The sequence below is a fragment of the Pelobates fuscus genome, chromosome 12 (assembly GCF_036172605.1).
Source record: "Pelobates fuscus isolate aPelFus1 chromosome 12, aPelFus1.pri, whole genome shotgun sequence".
Taxonomy (NCBI): Eukaryota; Metazoa; Chordata; class Amphibia; order Anura; family Pelobatidae; genus Pelobates; species Pelobates fuscus.
The window spans coordinates 11,443,140-11,468,810 of NC_086328.1; the positions used below are offsets into that span (position 1 = coordinate 11,443,140).

The 25,671-nt window shown below is 41.2% G+C and overlaps 1 protein-coding gene across 5 annotated transcripts in view; it reads right to left on the minus strand.

The window, feature by feature from the left end:
- Positions 1 to 25,671, minus strand: part of GSE1 (Gse1 coiled-coil protein) — a 330,654-nt gene that overhangs the window by 76,864 nt on the left and 228,119 nt on the right. For 2 of the 5 annotated variants that reach the window (XM_063437945.1, XM_063437941.1), the window contains exon 1: positions 10,175 to 10,429. The exons of the other annotated variants lie outside the window; for them this stretch is intronic. In XM_063437945.1, the coding sequence (XP_063294015.1) occupies positions 10,175 to 10,211 (37 nt within the window). In that variant the 5' untranslated portion in view covers positions 10,212 to 10,429. Of the gene's footprint in view, positions 1 to 10,174; positions 10,430 to 25,671 lie in introns of those variants that run through there. 5 annotated transcript variants of the gene reach the window in all.

Genomic DNA, 25,671 nt, shown 5'->3' on the forward strand with positions numbered 1-25,671 from the left:
ATGAGCTCTGAGGTTTGACATGGGTCAGCGTTGTAAGGCAGGTTACCATCACTAAGTATTGTTCTCACATAGAGGGGACCAAGATGAGGCAATAAAGCACAATTCCAAGACACTGGAAATCAACAGGTCTCTCTCCATCAATTATTGACTGTGTGAAGCCCAGTAGGCTTGTGGGTGCTAAAGCCTTGCCACTTCTGTCATACTGCTGGCACCGGATTAGGCTTCCGTCCTTGATACTCCCAAATTTGGTTGTTATGGAAACGGTGTCAACCGCTGCTTGCTTTTCCAGCAAATAGAAGAGGGGAGGGAGATATAAAGTACAGAGGGGGTTTAGCTCTGCAGACTAATTACTGCAGAGACAGCAAAGGATGGAGTGTGACAGAGCATTAAGGCAGTATCTCTAAGCTCCTAAGACACCCAACATCACAAGAGGATAAAGGATGGGGGAGTCTGGTGGGTGGAGGGGAAAGGGGCGGGGGATGCCGTATTGTTATTAGAGAAATCACATTATCACTGTTTCTTATGTATTTTCAACTGCCCTTTCTGCCAACTCATTTTTTTTTTTTTTCTATAACATGCTGAAATAATAGTCAATTCTGAATACGGACATTATCACCAAAGTAATTGTCTGCTTTTGGAATCTGAGCTGATATATTGTAACGTCGACCTCAAAGTTAAACTTAAAAATTAGATTGTGGGATAAAAATGGATTGAGGAATACATGGAGGGATTCTGTGACACAGACCAAGAGCTGAGCTGTTACTCCAATTAAAATGTCACAGCTGATATTTAAAATATATCAAGGTAGTAAATATTATTAACCTTCCAAAGGCACAATTTTCGGATACCCAGGTTGCACCATCCATGCAAGAAGATGCTATCAGAACGTCGTTAGCAGAATTTCGGGAAGTTGTGAGGGCTACAGTGTAATGGAATTCCTCAAGGCTAATCCTTAGCATTTCACGCGTTACTTGATTAGATGGAGGCACAATGTTATACCTAATCTTAAAGTATGTCGACTCGAGCAGTTCACTGTTCTCTATGTAGTTAAAATACCATGGCTTGATAAGTGCTCTCTTCAAGACAACTTCGCACATCTGTCTTCGTTTTGTTTCCTAGAGCTTTCTCAAGTTCTGCCTACTTCAATACACAGCAATGTCTACAAAAAACAAAACAAAACAAAATAACAACCAGCAAACTGTGGAAAGGGCTGGTTGGACACCGACTTAAATATGCAGACCGTTAATTAGTTAATTAATACCTTGATGCTGTGCCTTGGTTATCACATGGCTTGCTGAGCACTGGTTCTACATCAAAAAAAGTATTTTGTTTTATTTTTGTTCAGAACGTTACCAGCAATGTTCCCCTGCTTAGAGTGCAGTGCCACGTATTATCATTTTCTCCTTCACATGTTAAACGAATATATTTATATTAAAATTGTATTTCATAGCAGAGATAACCCCAAACCTTTCACCACCCAATGTCTCACCTCACACTATAAAGCCTGCGTCATGCAGCCCATTTAGAACTAAACTTTCCCAAGAGTGATACAAGATGGCTGTGGAAACACAGGAGCGAAGTCGGATAGGTGATGAGTTTCTGGCAGTGCAGACCTAGAGTGCAAACTTAGGTGGTCTACATGACCTGAACAAAGGACTGAAGTTCTCATACAAATTGCACGTAACCTATAAACATATCATCCTGAATGTACTTGTCTTCAATAATTAAAGTAGAGGAGAGAGCTGTCCAATTCATCGCTGTTCGGAAACCTTGTTTGCTTTAAATGTTTTTGTTTCTCTTACTGCTTTGCATTATAACGCCTCAGCAAGAGAAAACCTTTTCCTGCTCTTCATTCACCAGCCTAGTGAAAAGGATCAACACTGGTTTGTAATGAAACAGGGAGGGAAAAAATGCAGAAATTTAGAAATCTGTCACTAGCATCTCTGTGTTTCCCAAAGGCTTATAGGACATGGTAATGCATTAGCCAACACGCTAGTTGAGGAAAGGGGGTGGTCATAAGCTTCTAACGTTTCAGGAGTCCTCAGTTAGGCCAAGATCCCTCATATAACACATCAGAGGAACCACAAACAAGTCGTCTCTTTCCCTCCCCATGTAGCGATCTTGCTGTCTAAATGACACAAAATGATAGTGAATGAGATGCAATCTGAGCAGCGGGCTGCCCATTCCATCTATTCAAAGGGGGGAAAATCAGACCTTGGGGAGCCGGTAAGGAATAAAGACTCGGTGAAGAATGAAAAAAAAACACAGCACTTTGATACGCAGCAGATCACAGCCTCTCATTACCGCCTCCCTTTGCTCTTTTCAAGCCTTTCAAGAAAGAGCCATTCTCCTTTGAAAACAGCCCCAGGTAGCTGTAAAAGAGCTATCCAGCGTGCCCTGCCTGTGAGGTGCCAGCTCTAAAGGCTGCAGAGCAATTTCTACCCCTGGGTAGTTGAGAGCTCATATGCTGTATAATCTCACGCGATGATAACATCTTACCATTAAATAATAATGGTAATCACATTGCTGATGGCAGAACGGGGTAGGAGTTGTCGTCACGGAGAGCGGAATAACAAGAGCCGTTTCTTTTAACCCCTTTTTAAGCAAAATTGATTTGCAAAGTTTTGCATATTTAAAACAGCAGCCATGGGGTCTAGTCCTTTATTTGCTAACAAGTATATATCCATTCCCTCTCGCACCAAAACACTTAAGAGGACTAGCTCAATATGGCATATCATTGAATCTATGGCTAAGCTTGACAGGGGTTGCAATGCACAAAAGTGCCAAACGGTTAGCATTTTGATCCCATATATCAGGAGTCTGTTACTGAGAAACAATGTCCCCTCCTAGAAGATCAGATGCTTTCCCAGATTTATGTATTATGCCGCATTTACAGGGAAAAACATAATTTCACTTCATTAACTCCAGGCAAGTTTTGGATTAATAAGTGTCTGTTTAACGCCTTAGATGCGGTCAGGGACAGCAGTAGACGGCTGTTCGCCCCTTTTAACAATGTGCAGTGAAAGAAAGCATACAAACTGAAAGCCCATTTATATATAAAAAAATTAAAATAAAGTCTGTCCCACTGCTTGATGTAAAATTACACTGTAGCGGACATAGCTCCAATCCAAACCAGGAATTCTGCACTTTAGACAGAAAATGGACATTTGAAGATTGATATGAACCCACTGGCCAAAAGGTGACCTTTCTATTCATCTTTTGACCCCTGGCACCATTTGACCTCTAACCTGTATTTATCTAATCTATCAATGTGTATTCCTGAAAAGGGTTAACAACATTAACCTCTGTCATGTGTGAAAATAATAATTCAGTGAGTTCACTGAGTGAATCAAAGTGGGGTGTATTCACTAACCTGGACTTTACAGGTAACAGGCATGGGTTTTCCAAACTGTTTTTCTACTAGTCTCCTGCTAAAAAAATTGCAGTTAGTCAATTCTGTATTTAGTGAATAAATCCCATTTTAGTTGAAAGCACATTTCATACACACAGCCCAGAAGGTAATGGGAGTTGTATGGATGTGCATTAATACAGAGAGTGATTTCAGGGTTCACATTCATTAAAGATGCAGAATAAAAAGTTCACTTATTGTGTTTAATATTCTAATCTACACTTTTTATTATACATGATTTAATCCAATATATGTATATTGTATCACTCATTAGTCTGACTCTTTTGTGCGATTACCTAACACTCCACTGCCAAAGGGACACTCCACTGCCAAAATTAAAAACAGCTTCTAAAATCTATTTAGAAACAGTTCTCTTGTCTGCAGCCTTTGCAAACCCTCCCCTTCTTCCCCAGCCCAGACTTACTGCGGCTGTCCAATCACAGACTTCCCAATGCAGCTCAATGAGAAGTCTTTGCAAGGTAGGTGCTCTGGGCAATTGCTGCCTCTTGAGTTTATCTCCACTGATATAAACAAACCAGGAAGTAACAGGACCTGTTGACTAATTGACAGCCATGGGGAGTAACAATGTTAATTTATAAAACTGGCACTTTCTATTGATATCTGTAATTAAAGGGACACTACAGGCACCCAGACCACTTCATCTCATTGAAGTAATTTGGGTGCCGCGTCCCTGTCCCACTTAGTCCTGCAATGTAAAACAATGCAATTGTTTGAAAAACTGCAATATTTACATTGTAGGACTAAGACAGCCTCAAGTGGTTCTCTCTCAGACAGCCACTAGAGGCGCATGAGGACAATAAGCATCAGCAAAATCCTCATAATAAAGCATTGTAGCAATGCTTTCCTATGGGGAGGGCCTAATGCGCTTGCCTCAAATGCTCATTAGGTCACCCCATCAAATGGCATCAGAGCGACGGAGTGCCGACCCAGTGCCAGGAGGCATCGGCCCTGGAACTAGTTGAGTAAATAAAGTTCTTGTTTTTTTTTTTTTTAACCCTTATGTTCGAAGAGGGGGAGGTTGGGACCAGAGGCCACTATAGTGTTAGGTATACAGATTTGTATTCCTAACACTATAAAATCCCTTTAATGTAAATTGAACAGCAGAGGACACATACCTAAGTGCTTTAGGTGTATGAAGTGTTCTTTTAAAACAAACTGAAAAATGTAGGGCACTTATCAGTAGTATCTGGACCACATCAAACAATTCAGCATTTAAATGCCTCCAGTTCCAAAATGCTTCGGGATATGTTGGCGCATTATAAATGTCAGTAATAATAATAACAGCAGAATACAAAAGCATTACTGAAACAGCAAGACGTCTCCCGGCTGGTCACATGGTGCCCTGTCCTGAGCCACTCAGCAGGGACGCACGTGTGTGTGACACGCAGTTTCGTGGGGGCCGTATTGGACTAACTGATGTGGAAAGATGGGCGAGAGTGAATGTTGGTGGGAATAGAAATCTAAGGCTATCGACCAGAGGCAACAAATGTTGCTTTCTCTAACAGATGCTTTTATTTTGCCTTATTTACAGGCAATATATACACACAGACAGTGTGAGAGACACAAGATAGTGTATCACCTTATACATTTTGATAAATAAGATGCAAATTATAATTAAGTATATTTAGGACAGTGGGCCTGCCAAAGCAGAGTTAAAGGGCTTTTCCCCTTCTAATCTATTCTAGTGTTAACTCTGAATCTTGGCTATGACATAATCAATGTTTAGTAAATGAGCCTCTCCACATTTCTCTTTTGGTATGGGGTTTTGTTTCCAGACCTTTCCTCCCAATGTCATAATATTTATGGGAACGCGAAATCCCGGAAAGGGTTAACCCCTCGAATGCCAGGAGACTAGTGAAGGAAGAGTTTCGCTGACACAGGGTGTGTATGCACATGTGTGGGAGTGGAGTGACACAGCCATGAAGGAAAACCATGACTTCATAGGATGGGGTTCTCAGCAGATTAACCCTGTGTAGGTCACATTAACCCATTTCCACTGAATTCAGGCCCAACATGGATGTGATGAAAAGATTGCGGTATTACAAACGTGGGGATGTATTTAAACAGAGCTGGAGCTGAAACGGAATAGGCAGTCGTAGTTAGGCACAATATGGCTCCTACACATTGTCGCTATTGATCTGATCATGTGATTGATTGATTGATTGGACAGCTACCTGTTGGCTTCTCAGCGTGCGATTCCTTGCAGCAACAACCACGATTCCTGGACACAGATCATATCCACGATGGGCAGCACATGAAATGTATTGCCCTGTAGTATGTAAGACTCACAGGCTTCTGGTATGAAGTCATTAACCTGTGATGAATATGGTAACATTCTACATATCCTACGTATGAGAGGTTCTACATAGTAATTCATTGCTAAGATGCGCCCCCACCCCCCCATTAAAGATATTAGTGGCACTAGATTTGAGATAGTGGTAGAGACACTCATAAAATACTCTCCCAGCTGTGTAAAAGGGACAGCATTTCCATTTTAGGTAGTGAATACAAGTCTTGGGACAGGCCAGCTCTCACAATCTCAGTCCCAGTGTTTACACAGGAGAGATAAAGGGAGAAACATTGACATGAAATGTGGGTGCAGGATCGGCTGAGACTCGCCCTCTTGGAAGCCGTCGTCCCGGACCTGCTATACCACGCTGAAAATCCAACAATCCATTGCTGTAACGCTTGCAAAGAGCACAGCTAGAACATCCCCTGCTTGAGCACTGGTGGTACTGTAACACATGAATGATCACTAACATGCTTGTGTTAATGTAGAGTGATCATTATACTCATGTTTTTTACTGCCATACATTACTACAGCTCCGTACAGCCAGTTGAAACCACACCATTATATAGCTCCTGGAAATAGCCAGTTTTCGGGACATACCCCAAGATGGTTTTAAAAAAAAAAAAAAGCCTTTATGACCAAAGGGTAGAACTAAGCAAAGTGAAAGTGACAACCTCACGATGACAGGAAATAGGAAGAATAGACGAACCTGGGTCATAATTGGCATTAACCCTTCGGCTGCCAAGACCGTGCATTGCGCACGTTATTGATATTCAGTGGGTTAACTATACTGGATAACACACAGACTTGCTAGTATTAATCAACGAACCATCTGTCAGCCCCCAAAAAAAGTTAATCATTATCAATAAAGACTGTCCAAGACTTGTGAACTCTCTGGATATCAAAGACCAATTTTACACTCAATATAATAATAATAATATTAATAATATTAACAACAACAACGTATTTAACCAGGAAAGGTACATTCAGATTATTCTGGTTTTCAAGTACGTCTATAAGCATCTTTATTAAGCACTCTCTTATTTGCCTTGTAGTCGTAGTAAAATCTCTAACTGAACGGCTGCTTCTAATCCACCTCCTCTCCAGGAGTTATTGAATTCCTACTCCAATAAGAATGAGAGTTGTATTCCAAAATAGGGGGGGAAGCACAATTTGCCTCCTCTCGAACCATACTAATGGCAGCTCGTAGCTGGATACTTTAAAACATGATCATGTGACTACCATGTAGTCATGTGACTTTCTGTATAAACTAAGGCTCCTAGACTTTGGGGGCACTTAATCCGAATCCCACATTTTATCCCAGCATGCTCTGTATTGCACTGTACGTTCATTTAAACAAAGTCAAGAGTCCAGCTTCTCTACTGTATAAAGTAGCAGATGCACTGGACATGCACCATCAACAGGAAGAGGTGATACAGTAGGGCAGACAGAGATGCTTTTGAAAGATATGCGGTTTTTCTACAGTACAACAAATATCCATTGCACCTAATTGTTGGGTCAAAGTGATGTCGAAATGGTCACAATTAGTGAATTGTCAATTTCATGTTTTTAAAACCTGGTCAATGACCCATCTCCTCTGACCCATGATGGTGACTGGCCCACGGTCCCCATTAGGACTTTAATAGCCAACCCATGAAGTAAAGAACATAAAAGATACAGGCCTCAAAACAGCTCTTACAATCTAAATTGGCCTGACCCAAAGTACTGTCATCTCAACCGCTTTGGCTTCTTTAATCCAGTTTCAGTATCTGTTGCACAGACATACACAACACGTAGACAAATACAGACACGGTTAATATTTGGCCTAATATTAGGAATACATTTTGAATTTACACTTTCGTCGTTCAAGTTTGTTGGTTTATTAATTTTGCATTCAGAAGCAATATTCAGCTAACTTTATAATTCTATAATCCTGCAAGAACTTGCACAATAACAATGTGTACAACATATTTCACAATCTCACCTAGCTTGTTAAAATGACAGTGGTACATGTTTAGGACATTTATTAAGGTACATTTTGTGACTGGTAGCTTTCAAAACAATGCTGTAATATTACATTTTCTGTGTCCCTCAAATTAAATGATGCAAGGAGGATCAATAAATAAAACAAAAAAAAAAAAAGCCTTGAAAATACTGCTATTTCAAGTTGTCTAGAACAGGCTGCCTTGTCGAGGTGTTTTTCGGGGGGAGTGGGCAGGGAAGAAAATGAAATGGGGAAAGGGAAGGGGGGTTCACCGCACAGAAAGAAAACTAAAAACAGTTATTGAAGCCAATTCCTTTCTAAAAAAAAACGAGCGTTTGCAGGTTCCGTAGCTCTATGAGACGGAAAAATAATGTGCAGAGTGGTGATACTTTAAATTAGGAAACGAAAAGAAGAAGCAAACCGAAATTATGGGAAAAAGTTATTTTAGAAGTAAAAAATAAAGTTAATTTGAACATGCAAGAGTTACATTCGTGGGAAAGATATTGTGAGGAAAGGGTTTGTATATGCTACTAACCACACTGTCTGCTTGTAACAGACATTTCCGGATAAAGGAGGCATTTGAAAGATCAAGAGTGCATCTGTCCCATGAAACCCACCACATACAAAACTGAAACTCTTATTTCAGAGTAAAAAAAAACCATCATATCTTTTTTTCCCTTTCGTAGAACAAAAAGGTATATAAAGTGTCCACAAAAAGTCACCGAGAGTCCACTTAACTACACATCTTCGGAAACAAACAGCACGCATTAAAAAAACAAAACAAAAAAAATAAATAAAAACAAAACCCAATCTTACATTTCTTACAGAATTAATTGCAACTGAATGAGATAAAGAAATGAAGTCTAAATATGGAGAACAGTTGCAAAACAGGATAGCTTGGGGCAAATATAAGAAATACCGCCATTGCTTGTTCTTGTCAAAACCCTTGGATTTATGAAGCTAGAGATATCTAATAATGTCTCATGCAAATATATTTTTGTGCCTAAAAAAAATTTCACAGGCAGTTCCTGCCATCGAGATCTAGCAATGTTAAAATGGGCAAATGCGTGGCAGGTAAAATAAACGATTTGGCACATCACGATAAACTGACAGGTGTCATTTTGTCTTAAAAATAATTCTCCAAAGGGTCTTTAAAACATATTCCTATCATACAGTTTTCCTTTGCAACATATAGGGCTAAATTATCCAGAAACCACCTAATTGTTGGGTCTAAGATGTCAAAATGGTCACAATTAGTGAATTGCTAATTTCATGTTTTTAAAACCTGGTCAATGACCCAGCAAATCTGAGCCATGACGGTGACTGGCCCAAGGTCCCCATTAGGACTTTAACGGACAGGTTCTACATAAGGTCATCATTGGTCTATCTACCCTTATCAAAAACCTCCACGATTACGTATAAGGCATCTCTGGATATTCACAGCCAGCAGCAAGACAAGACAAGCAAATCATCGTTTTATTTTAAGGCAATAAGAAAAAAAACAAAAACCCAGAACTTTAGCCTAGAAAATTAAATTGTCACTCACAATACGTTCACATTATACAGTATATACTTCCTCCTCGATGACATTTGCAGAGGCAATGCAAACTATACACTTAGACAGCGCTACAGATCATGTTGGCACCTTCAATTAATCTCATTCCATATTATTTACAAATCGCAAGAGAACTAGACATAAAGTTGTAGACGCGAAGTCATTACAAGTCCTCGATCAGTGATAACAGAACGAGAAAAAAACTAAACAAAAAAAAAAGCGCAAAGATGTATATTGGACTAACAGAGTTAAATGTCATGTCAGGCCACAGCAACAAACATGTTAGCAGAGGGTTAAGCACATGTCACAGAGCTCAACTATCATACACCTCCCAGTGGCAGACCTCACAAATCCTCAGTGCATTAAGAGAGAATGGAAAGAAAAGGAAAGAAATGGATTAACAGCAATGACAAGACACTCTCAGGGACCGCCACTATCAGCCCATTCTATTTGTGAGAGGAGTTTGCTCATTCAATTAATGCAATATTTTTACCTTTGCTGGAGGAAAGGTAACAATCACACCCCCTGACTAGCTAATTCAACCTTGCTTTCCTTAAGTGAGCGTGCCTTTAACTGATAAATAAAACAACACTCTGCACTTCACACCAGACAAAGAGAGGACAGGCAACATCAGAGGATTTAGCAGAAGCCGGATATCTTGATTCGCAGGGAAATGCTAATTCCCACTAAGTAGAACAGATCTAAGAAGGACCTCTTTAACACGTATCAAGGTTAAGAGGCAACTGCCAGGCACGGTCTTCGTCAACCAAGCTGCCCACCAAATAACAACAAACTCCAATTTAAAAAAAATAAAAAAATTAAATGACAAAATGTAACAAAAAACACAGAAAACCCATGCAATAACAAATAAATAAATACATTAAAAATATTATAAAGGGAGATGATGGTCCTTACCTGGTAAGTAGTAAAGAGGTGGTTTTAATCCAAACATGATTATGTTTTTTTTTCGTCAAAGAAGAATAAATAAATAAATACAATTTTACAGTCCCATAGTGTGCAGGAAGGTGACGGGGAGTAGGGGGTCTGGTTATAAGTAAAAGGGGTAACAGAGGAGCACTTTCTCTGTATGTGTGTGAGCTGATTAGAGAAGAAAACTGACTCAGGCTCCTCAAGCTTACTATCTGCTGCTGTGGGTTCTTCCGTGTTTTCAGTCTCCCAGCCCAGAAATGCAAATAATTACAAAAAAGAGAGAGAGAGAGAGAGAGAGAGAGAATAGTGAGGGAGGGGCAGAGGGTGTGTTCATCGCTTTAAGACTCCTTGTTTTTAGAATCAGTAGTTCACTGATCTTCTCACAAACCCAGTCAGCCCTGTCCACCTCTCTCGCCCCCCCTTCCCAACCTCTTCATTGAGTAATTTGAATGTCAAGGGCGAGGGTCAGTGCACAATTCTAATAGGGCATGGCGCTTAGGATTTGAAGGGGGAGATAAATAAAGAGGAAAGGGGGGGGGGGGGGGGAATCTCTTGTTGCCAGGGAGAAAGTACCTATTATTTTATTGGTTATGATTTTTTTTTCCCATTTTTAAGTAAATAAAAGGAAAAATATTGAGATTTGGGGATAACATTTTTTTTTTTTAATATTCTGGAAACGGGGGAAATATTAACACACTGTGGGAGGGTCATGTAATGGTCTCTGGGGCAGGCAACTGCTGTGCAGTGTGGTGTCTGTGCCCCGGATCCAGCAAGTGAGAGACGGAGAGAGAAGTGAGAAAAGACATCACCCCCCTTCCCCCAGCCTACAGTATTAGGGTGCTGGGATTGAGAATAGCATGGGGAGGAGGAGAGGGAATGTCATCCATTGAATTTCTGGTAAGAATCATTGCTGGCACATTGAAATCCTGGCCCCCACTGAAAGGAGATCTGAGAATGGATAAAATATGGGGGTAACACGCGTACCACAAATTTATCAATCTACACACACAGACGGATCTTAATGTGCATTCTGCCGCCTTATAATATTCTCCTCACCATACGGACAGTGAGATGGTAAAATGATTACACTGATAACATCTCTGGCAGTGTAACAGTTAAACTGGGATAGGGCCGGCTGACCACAAAGGAAGAATAATGGTTAAAATGTCAATATCCAATGGACCATACTGGCAGTGTAATGGTTAAAATGTCAATATCCAATGGACTATACTGGCAGTGTAATGGTTAAATTGTTAATGCAATACTGACTACACTGGCAGCACAATGGTTAAACTGGCAATACATTAATCTGATTATACTGGCAGCGCAATGGTTAAACTGGCAATACATTAATCTGATCATACTGGCAGCACAATGGTTAAACTGGCAATAAATTAATCTGATCATACTGGCAGCGCAATGGTTAAACTGGCAATACATTAATCTGATCATACTGGCAGGGCAATGGTTAAACTGGCAATAAATTAATCTGATCGTACTGGCAGCGCAATGGTTAAACTGGCAATACATTAATATGATCATACAGGCAGTGCTATGGTTAAACTGGCAATACAATGCATTGTAGACCTTACTGGTAGTGTAACGGTTAAACTGGTAAGATGTTGTTGATCATACAGGCAGTGAGATAGACAAACCAGTAACATACGGCTAACTCTACTGGTAGTGTGACGGATAAACTAGTAGCACCAGTGGCAGAGCAATTGGTTACACTGGCAATACATTAATCTGATCATACTGGCAGTGCAATGGTTACACTGACAATACAATGCATTGGTTAAACTGGTAATACATTGATTTGATCACAAAAGCAGTGAGATGGGTAACCCAGTAACACACTGCTAACACGACTGGCAGTGTGATGGTTAACGTCTGTAATTGCAAGCAAGGTGCCAAGTACAGAAGGAAGCAATGTGCGTCTCACCCCTCTGGCACTCAGTGTAAAATCCTGTTAACACCAAAAGACGGTGCAGCAGCAGTAGTCGTTAAAGGGTTACAAAGCAATCCGTGACCCAGCTATCCTATATTTACAAAGAGCATTCTGATAAAAGCCAATACAACCCCCCATGCAAAACCTTCTGAAATGTCAAAGTAAATTGAGCGAGGAGAGCTATTATTTTACTGTCGGTGTGCGCTAAATCCAAGGTAATATCCCGCTGGTTCTCGCCTGGGGCACAGCCCAGATCACAGGTCAGGAGAGAGAATGCAGCCTTCACAGAACATGCGGCCGCTTTAAGAGACGAGGTGACAGAAGGTGACGCTGTTATACATAGAAAACGGTGTCTGTACAGCTATACCTTACGAATAGCAAGGGGAACCAGAATTATAGGGACACTGAAACTATCACATATCCTGGCACACGGCAATGACATACAGTTAACCCCTTCGTAGCCAGCGAGGTTTGCAATGGATCTGGCAGCAGGGGGGCAATGATAGGCAGATAGAGGGAACTGCAGGTTCCTGGCTATAACAGAGCTGTGAACTGACATTATGAAGGTTTCATAAGTGTAATCTCGTGGCCTCTGAGAACCTCGGCTGTAGGGGTTAATGGACCGGCTATGTTGCTGTGAGGGTTTTCACACCCAGGGAGACAAAGCTGGCAACTTGCTGGATGTGCTCAGTACCACATCCTGCAGCGAGTGCCAAGGTTTCGTCTGCTTTCAGTTAGCAGATCCTACCAAGCAGCTCTCTCCCTCATCCCCCATAGTGCACCTAACTCCTATCAGCACCAGGGGGCTTTGTAGAGCAAGTTGTGGTTTTCTGTCCTGGCACATAACCAGTTAACGCTTTACCTCCTAGGAAGACGTTATTAGAAAACCATCAAGCGTGTCAACATTCTAAGATGTACAATGCTTGCTGCATCACTGGAACACGCACAAGACATATCCAGCATTTACATTCTATCTCCCATGTGCTACTATGTACTCAACACTATGATGGAAGTGACCTTCAGAGCTTGCAATCAAACTCTGGCGTCCCCTTTTCTATGGTAAATTATATTACCTGAATTATAGTCATCAAGCATCTACCCGACTAATACTACTGAAAATATACTTCCTATGAGTGTATAATTCAGAGACCACTGAAGGAGTAAGGCCACCACGGCTCTTTCAATTACTCCACGGTTACCACCAGGGAAAGAGATATATCTTCTAGTGTTAGACCTCCTGATGACACCAACATGCGGAAACAAGCTATCACTAGATCGATCTACTCACCCCCACTTTTATTCTCACAGAGACAACAGGAAGGGGGCGATATCTTTATAAAATCAGGCCCATCTGACAAGAGAATAAACGAACATTTATGCTAATCTTTTTCAGTGTTCTTCACTGGAGAATTTCCCACTAGTGACCATATTAAGGAAATATCTTAGTTTGGCAACAAAGAAAAATAACAGCAAAGGGGGTTCTCTGACTCTTAGTGTGCTGTGCTTGGCATTCAATAAGAGACCAGGCCAACATCAACTGTACTAAGCCAGTTTCTCCTCTTGAGCTGTGTGTGTCGTTGATGAAACCAGATGAGATTGCAGAACTGGTTTAATCTCAAAAGTTGGTTTTGGATTGAGAAAATACTAATAAAAGGGGCTATTAGTTAAGTAAAAAACTAGGGTCAGAGCAGCGTTTCTAGTGTGCTCCGTGAGAGTGACAAAATACAGGGGACTTTGACCAACATTCTGAACAGATATACCCTTCAATCGGGACTGGGAAAGTTGATAGGCGATGGGGAATAAATCGAAAAAACACCAAGATGACCCGGGCTCGTGAGACATAGGGGCGCTGCTCTGCCAAACTCCATGGTCTACTCAGTACAAGATGGTGCCCAGAGACCTAATCCTCAGCCGACGAATTTGAGAGGGATGATCCTGTGGTTTTACTGCCCCTTCAACCCAGGCAGATATTAAAGCCCTGCTGAAGGACATACAAGCTATATTCGGGCTGACATGGCAGTAGTCATGGCAGAGGTTGCAACGCAGATGGATGCATAGAGGCGGTGGAGGAAGACATGGGGAGCACCAGAACTGCCCAAACGGCTATTGATGCCGTCCTGTAGGCATTACAGAAGCACTACACAGCTTTACTCACACAAGTAGTGTCCATTGAGGATAGGGCCTGGACCCACAATGTTCGCATCAGAGGGGTGCCAGAAATCGTACCTCCAGAAGAACTCCCTCACTATGTGCTACGCTTCTTCTCCACGCTTTTGCCTCCAAAACAGGCTCAGCTACTTGTCATGGAGGGGTGTTTCAGACTGCCTAAGCCCACAAGGGCACACAAGAAGACCTCCAGGGACATGATTAAATTTCTGAAATATTCAAAATGGGCAGCACTCCAAGGGTTCATGACTTGCCTTCTATAGGGATCTATCCAGGCACACAGTCATTTGGCGACAGTCCTTTTGTCCGCTCACCAAGCTGTTGAGAGAGAAGGAGATCACTTATCCATGAGGTCCTCAGCGACTCATGGTGGAAAGGTAGTGGAAAATACCCTTCATACAACCATGGAGTTATCTGCTTTGCTCAACAACTTGGTCTTCCTAGCCAACTCCTTGCCATCGCAAGCATGTCATCGGTGGAATGTTGACAGTATCTTGCCATTTGTCTGAGGCCCTATCACCTCCACAGCACCGGGACTTGACACTTGACTTGGCTCCTCCAAAATATCAGGTGGCCCTACCTGTTTTGCTTACAGTATTTGTTTAAGTTTTACGATTTAACTTGCGTATTAAGGGGCAAGGCTACACTAGGTGGGTGAGGCAATGGGCATTAACCATTTCAAGCTGATTTTTATTTTGTCATATTTGCCATCTCCTACATACCTTCACGAAGGGGTTACTAGCATTGTTAAGTAGATATACATAGCACTGCGTTCTTGTTTGTCTTATTGTAAAATACATTTTGGCATTTTCTATGTACACATTATTTGATTAATATGACTCTTTATGAATCTGTAAACCTTGATATAACTACGCACATCAAAAATAAAAGAATTAAAAAAAAAATGGTATCAGGGACACCTGCTTAGCATTATTTATTTCAAGAAAAAGGTAAGTGTCTACATTAAAGGTTAACGCGCACCATAAAACATGAGGTCAGTAGCAGAAGATCTTTGGAAGCAGCGCCATCAATGAAAGATTGTTTTTAACAGGAAAGTACTCTGGCCTTGTTTTTATATGAATAGCTAAAGCCCTGGCAAACTGTGTGTTTTTCTGATCTCTTTACGTATTTCTGACCTGACAACAACCCACTGACCTTGCTCTGAAAAAAGGCACCGAGATGATGTACAGTGAGGCACAAGCAGAATTTTCTCCTCTTATGTCACTGTGATTAATTTGAGCGTAACCTGCTATTTAACTCTTTTAATCCCACATTTCTACAAATCACAGATAAATTAAATAGACCAACAAGAACTACAACAAATGCCAGCGAATCTACATCAACATGTTTTCTAGCAACCAGTTGGTAAATCAGGACACTGTGCGCTATGGATAGATTACATTACCATCGCACCTTATCATCAACCTATATCACCTCCATAGCAACACATCATGTGGGTCCTTATTACCAGCCAGTCATGCGCAGTTCAGATTTTACTCGCTACTACATAAATTAACATTTCCAGCCTGTTGTTTACACTACACATATATCTCAACACAGACACACATTATGAAAGATTTGTCAATACATGGGGTGAGTAAATCTAAACAAGTGATATATATATATATATATATATATATATATATGCACACACACACACACACACACGCAGCTCAAATAAACAGACCCTTTATAATCATTTTATAACCTTATTGCTCAGCAAAGCAAAAGCCTTTCCTCTAAAAGTACAATTTAAAAAGGCTCCTTTGGGGTAAATGTTCTTTGTCCCACTTCATAACATATTTAACAGTCCATGCAAGACTGGCTACCTACCCCCACTTCTCTTTACCATTTCTACCATCTAACTGGGGACCATGCTCTGGCACAGAGGCTGGTGACCTTTTTATAGTAGATTTCACATCTTGGCCCATCTGTGTGGAGACTGGAGCTCCTGTGATCGTGGCCTACCATGGATATTGATCAGGGGATATGGCTACTTCCTTACATTGAGGAACACCAGTCTTCTGGATTAGTGCTTATTGAATTCCTAATCCCCCCTCCCAGACAAGTGGGGGTTTTCCTAGTCCCTCCATATTCTATCTCACTTTGGGCATCCGAAATAGCAGGGTCTTGTATGGGGAGCACACCTGTATCCTGTTTTATGGATGCTGAGTGTGAAATGGCAGAGACCACAAGGCAGGGGACATCAGCAGAACCATTAAATGACTTCTAGATACCTTCAACTTACTATGCAACAACTTATGGGCAAATCTAGAGCCCAGACAGTCTAATATGGCAAGCACACTCTCTACAACTTGCACTGAAAAAGCGTGCCTTCCTGGAGCACACTAGTTTCAAGCCAATGACTTTCTCGAGGTGAGCATTAGGGGGATTCCTCCCTCCATAGAAACATAGAATGTGACGGCAGATAAGAACCATTCGGCCCATCTAGTCTGCCCAATTTTCGAAATACTTTCATTAGTGTCTGGTCTTATCTTATAGTTAGGATAGCCTTATGCCTATCCCACGCATGCTTAAACTCCTTTACGGTGTTAACCTCTACCACTTCAGCTGGAAGGCTATTCCATGCATCCACTACCCTCTCAGTAAAGTAATACTTCCTGATATTATTTTTAAACCTTTGTCCCTCTAATTTAAGACTATGTCCTCTTGTTGTGGTAGTTTTTCTTCTTTTAAATATTGTCTCCTCCTTTACTGTGTTGATTCCCTTTATGTATTTAAATGTTTCTATCATATCCCCCCTGTCTCGTCTTTCCTTCAAACTATACATGTTAAGATCCTTTAACCTTTCCTGGTAATGAGCACTTCCCTCTTTCTACTGCTAATACCTCTCCCTATACAACCAAGCATTCTGCTAGCATTTCCTGCTGCTCTATTACATTGTCTGCCTACCTTTAAGTCATCAGAAATAATCACCCCTAAATCCCTTTCCTCAGATGTTGAGGTTAGGACTCTATCAAATATTTCTGTACTCTGCCCTTGGGTTTTTACGTCCAAGATGCATTATCTTGCACTTATCCACATTAAATGTCAGTTGCCACAACTCTGACCATTTTTCTAGTTTACCTAAATCATTAGCCATTTGGCTTATCCCTCCTGGAACATCAACCCTGTTACATATCTTAGTATCATCAGCAAAAAGACATACCTTACCATCAAGACCTTCTGCAATATCACTAATAAAAATATTAAATGGGTCCAAGTACAGATCCCTGAGGTACCCCACTGGTGACAAGCCCATACTTTTGATATACTCCATTGACTACAACCCTCTTTTGCCTGTCACTCAGCCACTGCCTTACCCATTCAACAATATTGTAATCCAAACTCAAAGATTGTAGTTTATTGATAAGCCTTCTATGTGCAACAGTGTCAAAAGCCTTACTGAAATCTAGGTAAGCAATGTCTACTGCACCACCCTGATCTATTATTTTAGTTACCCAATCAAAAAATCTATAAGATTAGTTTGGCATGATCTCCCTGAAGTAAATCCATGTGTTTTTAGTTGTTCAACAATCCTATCCTTTAACATGGTTTCCATCACTTTCCCTACTACTGAAGTAAGGCTTACTGGCCTATAGTTGCCCGACTCATCCCTATTACCTTTCTTGTGAATGGGCACAACATTCGCCAACTTCCAATCTTCTGGGACTACTCCTGTTATCCTCCTCCACACTGCCTTCAACTACCTGATCCTAGCACCTGGAGTGACCGATCTGGAAGGTACTGTGTGCCTGCTTGTGTACCCACCTGGTGGCCAGTTGGTGGGTACCCTTGGGTTTCTTCCCCTGTAAACCTTCTGTCAGCTGGATGAATGGGCGAACATGGGGACACAGATACGTTGTCCATGTAGGAAGTTAAGACGTTTTACTGTTTAGAACAGTTCCTGTGCCCAATGACCCCACAGCTACCTATGCCACACTGTGCTGCTGCTATGATGTAGAGAGGGGAAATTAAATCCTTTCTTTGGTAAAGCTTCCTTGCCTGATCCCTTTTGGCGCCTAAATTATTAACCTGTTTCTTGACAGCTCTTATGCTCTTCTGTCATTTGACACTGAAGGGGTTAAGTTGAGTGCTATACACAGTTCACTATCCTTGCATTCTCTAGCCGACCTCTGGAGCTGACACAGAGACCCTTCCATCCTATTAATGGAGCTAAAAGCAGCTTCGTGTGTCACATTTAGCCCAGCAAGGCGTGAAATCGATAAACTTTTCTGCTTTTAACCTTTTGCTTCCCAGAGCCCAGCTGGGTATATTACAATTGCCACAGTTTTATCCCCCCCTCCTTTTTTCGTCGCACAGAGAGACAAAGCAAATTAATCACAGAGAAAACAAGGATGATTGAAAAAAAAAAAAAAAAAAAGAAAGAAGGGGGGGTAAGGCTTAATCCGAAGTGAGAGCATTGTCATGTCCTAATTAGCCACAGACCTCATTTTTTATTCATGAACTTCACAGGGGAAAAAGCGAGAGCATGAGAAACTGTGTGTAGTACTTTGTGTGTTGGTGTCAGTTAGTGTTGAGTAATGGGAAAGGAGGGTGATTTACCTGGGGATCAGTATTACTGTGAATCGTGGGTCATTAAGTGCTATTTCGATCTGCCTATAATTATATCTGGGCGTTGACTAAAATGCAATTACATAATGTGACTGTAACTTCCCATCGACAGCAAGCGTCAGGAAGAGACAGCCGGGCCAGGCGTACATTAAATGGAGAGACAGGGACTATGGACACAGATAGTTTGAACTAAGACCCACGTTTAATGACATTTTGTAGCTTGCAGAATAGCTTGTGCCAGGCTATTTCACACATCATCTAGTATGATGGAGCAGTGATACCTATACTTCCAGTGGAATAAATATTTCTAGGGCTGCCTCGAAGTGCAGAATATAATGCTATGCGCACTGTCTGTTTTATGTAAGTTTCTCTCAATTGTAGGTGTAAATATATAGGTCTGAATTCATTTCAAATCAACTGGGCATCTCAGGCACAATTAACTTTTACCAATGCTAGCTCAATAAGCCCAAGAATGGTTTTTGGGGGGTCTTAAGTGGATAGGTAAGTAGCAGACAGGTACAAATCCTTTACAGTTGTGAAAAATTAATCAAATTCCTGTTAAGAAACGCTAAAACAAATCACTGTGTCCGGGATGTCCAATGGAATCCGATACGGTTTTTGCTTTATGAAACGGATCATTTTGTCAGCAAAGGAGTAACAAGAAAGTAACAGTGCTTGACTCGGAGGCACTGGCACTCAAAGAGTTACTGAAAATCTTTCTTATGGTGAAAGTAACTCATTGAGCTAATTAATGTCTTCACAGTGCAGCAATTTATTTGCCCATTAGATCAGCCAGTGACATTAATTAAACCCACCTTCTTCTTGTCCTTTCATTTGCAACCAATATCGAAGAGCCTGATTATATGTTCAAAACCTTTTTAGGCGGCATGCTCTTCAAAAACACATAAATTGACCTTCGGGTGGGAAACACACAGCTAATTTCACCATTAGCATGGATGAATTTATTCAGGTATATGTTGTGGGTAAATATCTGCATTACAGGAGGCTTGCTTAATGTATCCCCCCCTTCTATGCCCATACCATTCATGCTCCCCACATCTTGCCTATAAAACCAAGCTTCAATGCCGTAGCAACAGTAAAAAAAAAAAGTAAACAGATTGGTGTCCGCCTCTTCCCCTTACATCCTGGCCAGGACGGTCTCTAATTACAGGTTTATTGCCTGTACGGCTGGTGCGTAATGATATGTTTGCAAATTAATTTTTACCAGCTCCTGCCATTATCATATACAGTCAAGGCGGCCTGACCATTAATTACCTCTGTTGTACGTTTAATCCCGGGGAATTAAGGAGGGCCGTAAAAAGAATGCCAACAGGAAACAGATGCAAGGAAAATGCTTATCGCAACGCTACAATCAGGAACTTAGTGGTGAACTCTTCTCAGGAATTAACCCTTTGGGTGAGTCTTTTGGTGGTTGTGGTGTTGGCCACAGTTAGCAGCCGGCGCAGAGGAGATAAAATACAAAGTTTATCACACCGGAGCAGGTGTTACATTGAGTATCTCACAACATAAAAACAGCTGCCAGCATAGCCACAATGATCGCTACACTGTAATTGTTTGAAGAAGATTGTTACTATCAGCAGTCTGTGCTTGGTTTAAAGCAACATTGCTGCACAACGTTTTGTTTTGTAATCAACAATCCTGGCCTCAAGGACTGTGTATCCCTTTTTACGCCCAATTTTCACTTCCAAATTTAGACCTTTGGTTGTCATTTCTCCAGTGCAGTTCTGCAACCAGAAAGGAAGCCATCAGGATTACATCTGATGACTTTGAATGCACAAATTAATTTAAAAGTATCAACTTAGACAAGGTAAACTCCAGTATTATCACAGAACCATTAGAAAGCAGTTTATTTTGGAGCGCTTCAGTACAGCAAAGAGTGCATTACTATACTCTGCAGAATAAGCCAGTGTCTGGGAAGAGTATACACCTTAACCCTCAAACACTAGATATGCTGTGGATAACCATAACAATATTTTTCTCCTATTTACTTAAATATTCAACGAATGTGTTTATGAGCTCTGAAAAACACAATTTTGTGTAGAAGTGTATCTGTAACTTGGCATGTTTGCTCTCTGTCAATCATGGCTATAAACTCCTCCCCTTTTTTATTACTGTGCACAGTATGTGCATGAAGCATGTTCCCTTGTTTTGCCAGGATTAAACTGTATTGTGTTGTAAATTGCTATATGTGTTAAGAGCATGTAAAGGAACTTTAAGCATCATAACCTCTAAAAACCATAATGTAGTGGTTATGGTGCCAAACGTCCAAAAGAAGTAGTCACACCTTGCACAGGTTTGTGAGGCACTGGTTACCTCCTGCATGGCAGCAGGACACTCTCTGCATTGAGCTTAGCCCTGCACCACTAACCAGCTGACGTTCTAGGCCAAAGAGAAGTCCTGCACAGCAGGAATTTACTAATGATACAATGTACTCTACATGCAGCATCCTCCTGCTCTTAGAGAGGAAGATACAGGCGCCTGGAGTGCTTATAGTGCTTGGAGTGTTCCTGTAAATGAAACCGAACATCGGATGAAAAAAAAATGGTTCACACAAGTTGTAGGTGATTTTGAATGTTTTATTGAATGGTGTCATTTCCAGAGAAGTGACAGTTCCCTTTTCTATGTCTTGCAAGGCCATCTAGCATGTAAAGGATGTATCTGTTTTGTGTATTACAACCTCCCAGAGGTCTCATTTAGAAGGACTAAACCCCCAAAAGCTTGCAAACTATGTCCAGCACATATGTTAAAACGTACGCAGTACATGGCCCGCCTGCAAAACATCTTGCCAAATCAGCCAATTATGCACAGATTAGTTGTGGTGGCAGCAATGACCACATTCCCATGTCACGCACAATATTCAGTGTGTTGCTAAATCCTCCTGATATACAGTGAGCACACATCTTTGCAATAACCGCGAGCTTCCCATTTCAGCTCGCACAAACACACTTACACCATGCGGCACTGAGTGCATGGCCTTTGACATGCACAATGAACAGAGGCAAGCAAGAACAGCGATGAATAGCAAACAGTTTCTTTACCTGTCACGGGAGATGGGACTCCTCGTACATGTTCCCTTAATTATACTTTGTGTCACCTAATGTTTCCCTGCATTCTAATGGAATTGTTCCCTTCGTTCGGTTACCGAACAGATTCTATGGGGTCCCCTTGTTCGCAAATCAGGTTTAGGTTTGATTGGAAGATTGTGCTTGTCCCATTCTAAATATAATAAAAATGAGGCTTGAGTATTAATCTGTGGATAGGTATTAATGTCTCTTTTCGATAGGATATTGGAACACAAGGCTTGCATAAGAAGCAGAGTGTGGCCTAATAAAATTCAGATTGCTGCTTTTACCCAATACGACTGGTTGCGTCCATTATATTGGGGAAACTCTACACAAAGGGAATACTTTCACTATATTCAGCACGTATGGAATTAGGACTAGCGGAGGATTGAAGGAATAACAGCAATAGACTCACGAACCCGTGACAATAGCTATAGGCTGGATGAGCATCATGGGAAATGCAGTTCAAAAATATCTTAAAGGGGCAGGTTAGCCATCACAGAAATGAACAGTTATAGCAAATAAAGTCATAATATTTAATGCGGCAAAGAAAATGGCTTTGTGTTCTGTAGTTTTGCATTCGTTACTGGTTAAGGTTTTATTTGTTTTTGTTTTTTTTAAACCAACAGAGCAAAAGTGGCATATTATTACCTCCAACTACAAGAATAACTTGTGTGAATTTTTTTAATTCGTTTTTAACCTTTCAGCTTAGAGTCTGCTAGGAGGGACAGTCCTTTATTTTGGGCCCAAATCCTTTAGGTGTTTGTTTTTCCTCCATCCTGCTGTTTCTCATTTCTAGGACTGCCATTTATTTGTGGTTTCTGAACGTACCAAAGAGTGTCTCAGCAACAAAACTAACAGAGTTATTCACTAAAATGAATTCATAATTCAAGGTAAACTGGAAACATTGTTGAAGACTGCTCTGCTTTCAGCTTGGCCACTTTGGCCTCAAATTGAAAATTTACTTTGAATTCTCACTCTAGTGACCGTAATGTGTCCTTACAGGAGCATTTTAAAGGGACACTATAGTAGAACAACTACACCGTATTGTATTTGTTCTGGTGAGTAGAATCATCCCCTTCAAGCTTTTTGCAGTAAACACTGTCTTTTCAGAGAAAATGCAGTGTTTACATTACAGCCTAGGGATACCTCCACTGGCCACTCCTCAGATGGCTACTAGAGGTGCTTCCTGGGGCAGTTCTGCACAATGTGACTGACATTCAGTGTCTCCACCCTCTGTATGCAGATAGTGAACTTTCCTCATAAAGATGCATTGATCAATTCACCTCTATGAGGATATGCCGATTGGCCAGGGCTGTGTTTGACTTGAGCCGAGTAGAACTGAAGAGGCTTGTTTGCAGAATGTATGGGAGTCAGGGCCTTAAAGTTACAGCGTTCAATAGAAGAGGCTTGTTTGCAGATGGTATGGGGATCTGGGCCACGGTTAACCCCGTGATAAGATCATCTTCAGATTCTTATAAAGAATAGGCTGCAGGTTTTAAGGACCTACAGCCCATCCCTTTGTACAGCGCTACGAAATTTGCTGGCGCTATATAAATAAAATAATAATGATAATAATGTGAGGAAATCAATGTATACCACTAATCCACAGTTTCTCAGAGTAACATTAGCCGAGTTCTGAGTCATAATGCTATGTCTAAAGACGCCAAAACTGTGCACTTCAAAAATTGCCTCTCTGCAGTTTTTACAGGGGTGTATTTGGATCAAGGTAAATGCTGCAGTTTCTCAGAAAGGGCAGTGCTTTACAAAATCCAAGAAAACAGACCGCACCTACTCAACAAACCCACTGTATTAATCTGTAGTGTTTTAGGAGTTTAGAATACGGTATCCCTTGTATGTCCAGTTCTAGCTCCCATGTTCCCCTAGCAGCTGAGCAATACCGCTCTTGACGGCAGATGTTCCTATCCTCACAGCCCTGTTCATTCCAACCTCACAGTACTGAATGGAACAACTAGTTTTAATTTTTAGTGAAAACTCGCTGCTTGGTCATACGCAGATTACAACCTCCTGAACTAAGCAGGTCAAAAGAAACGCATTGTCAGGGAACACAGCTGTGCTTGTAGAAATGTAGATTTTATATGTGCAACAATAACCCTAATGTGATTGCAGAGCCAAGTCATTTTGCTTAACTAGGGCAATGTATGTTTCTTGCAAGGAATTATATAAATATAGTACTCCACAATCATGCCTATCTTTAATGTACAATATACATGGTAGGTGTGCAAGTGGTAAATGATGGGTGGCCCGTATTTCTGGACAGGAAACCAAATGAACTACATAAAATAGCCTTGGTTATACTAACTCCTGTCTTCAAGAGACTCTTGCCGGTTTGAAGCCTCTGAACTGTGGAAGGCAGTGAGGCTGCGGGTAACTATTTATTATTAAGTCCGACGTTCCTGTTCTAACCAGTAGGTCCGTCCCATATGTTGGATTACATGCATTTATATCAGGCCAAGGCATAGCATAAAATCTGGATCAGAAAATCAAGCATCTTCTCCTTTAGGGATGCTAATTTTAATGCATTTCTGGGGTATCCCACTTCAAAAGGCTATCCAGAGCTGGAATTCACTCCTATGCAAAAAATTGGATTGTTGACATTCCTTGGACCCCAGAGAATCACAGGAGAACAAGACTTTGCCTGGCACCAAAAAGAGAAAACCAAATACACATTATTTCTGATTGGTCATAGAATGGTTTTTACACAATTTATCTGTATGTATTCTCTTGTGGATGGAGCACATTTGATACAGCCAGTCTCCATGTGGCAATGATCACTCTGCTCCGAGCAGGCACTACAAAGCAAATAGTCTCTTACTGATTTCCTTGACCTGTTATCTCTTGGTATAGACATTCAAACACTTTGTCATTCAATGCCTTCCCCTCCAACACCTCTTCCCATTATCAAGGTCTTGTTATTCCCTATCAGTGCACTTTAGCACCAGCACATGGTTCGAAACACCTCCATGGAGTTCACATTAAACAAAGAATCACCAGAGTTGTGTGAAGGTTAAAAATAAAAAGTACATATCTTATATTATCAGTATGGCATGGGTTTCTCTCCCTCTCTCTGTTCAGGTAGAAGTAACTAGGAATGAACAGATTTTATTGTCTATCTATTTGGAACCTAGCTCATATCACAGCTGTAAATCACTTTATGTTTGTATCTAAACACAGGTGACTAATTATCTTCCCTACTGCAGGGAGTTAAAGAGATCTCTAACCTGGTGTATGTTAGAAAATACGGCACAAGAAGAGTTAATACTAACTAGCCATTTGCTTAAAAGGACACTCCAGGCACCCAGACCACTTCTGCCCATTGGAGTGGCCTGGGTGCAAACTCCCACTACCCTTAACCCTGCAAGTGTAATTATTGCAGTTTTCATAAACTGCAATATTTACCTTGAAGGGTTAAGTCCTCCTCTAGTGGCTGTCTATTAGACAGCCACTTCCGTGTTCATAGAATATGAAAAGTGTGCTATAACGTCGCTGGACGTCCTCACGCTATGTGAGGACCTCCAGCGTCGCTGAAATCCCCATAGGAAAGCATTATTCGATGCTTTCCTATGGGGAGGTCTAATGCGCTCCCCTGTCGCCGGCCGTGCATGCTCAATAGGTCTCCCCCACCGGATGATGTCGGCAGGGGGAGGAGCGTGGGCGGACCCTGACCCAGCGCCAAGGGACATCGGCGC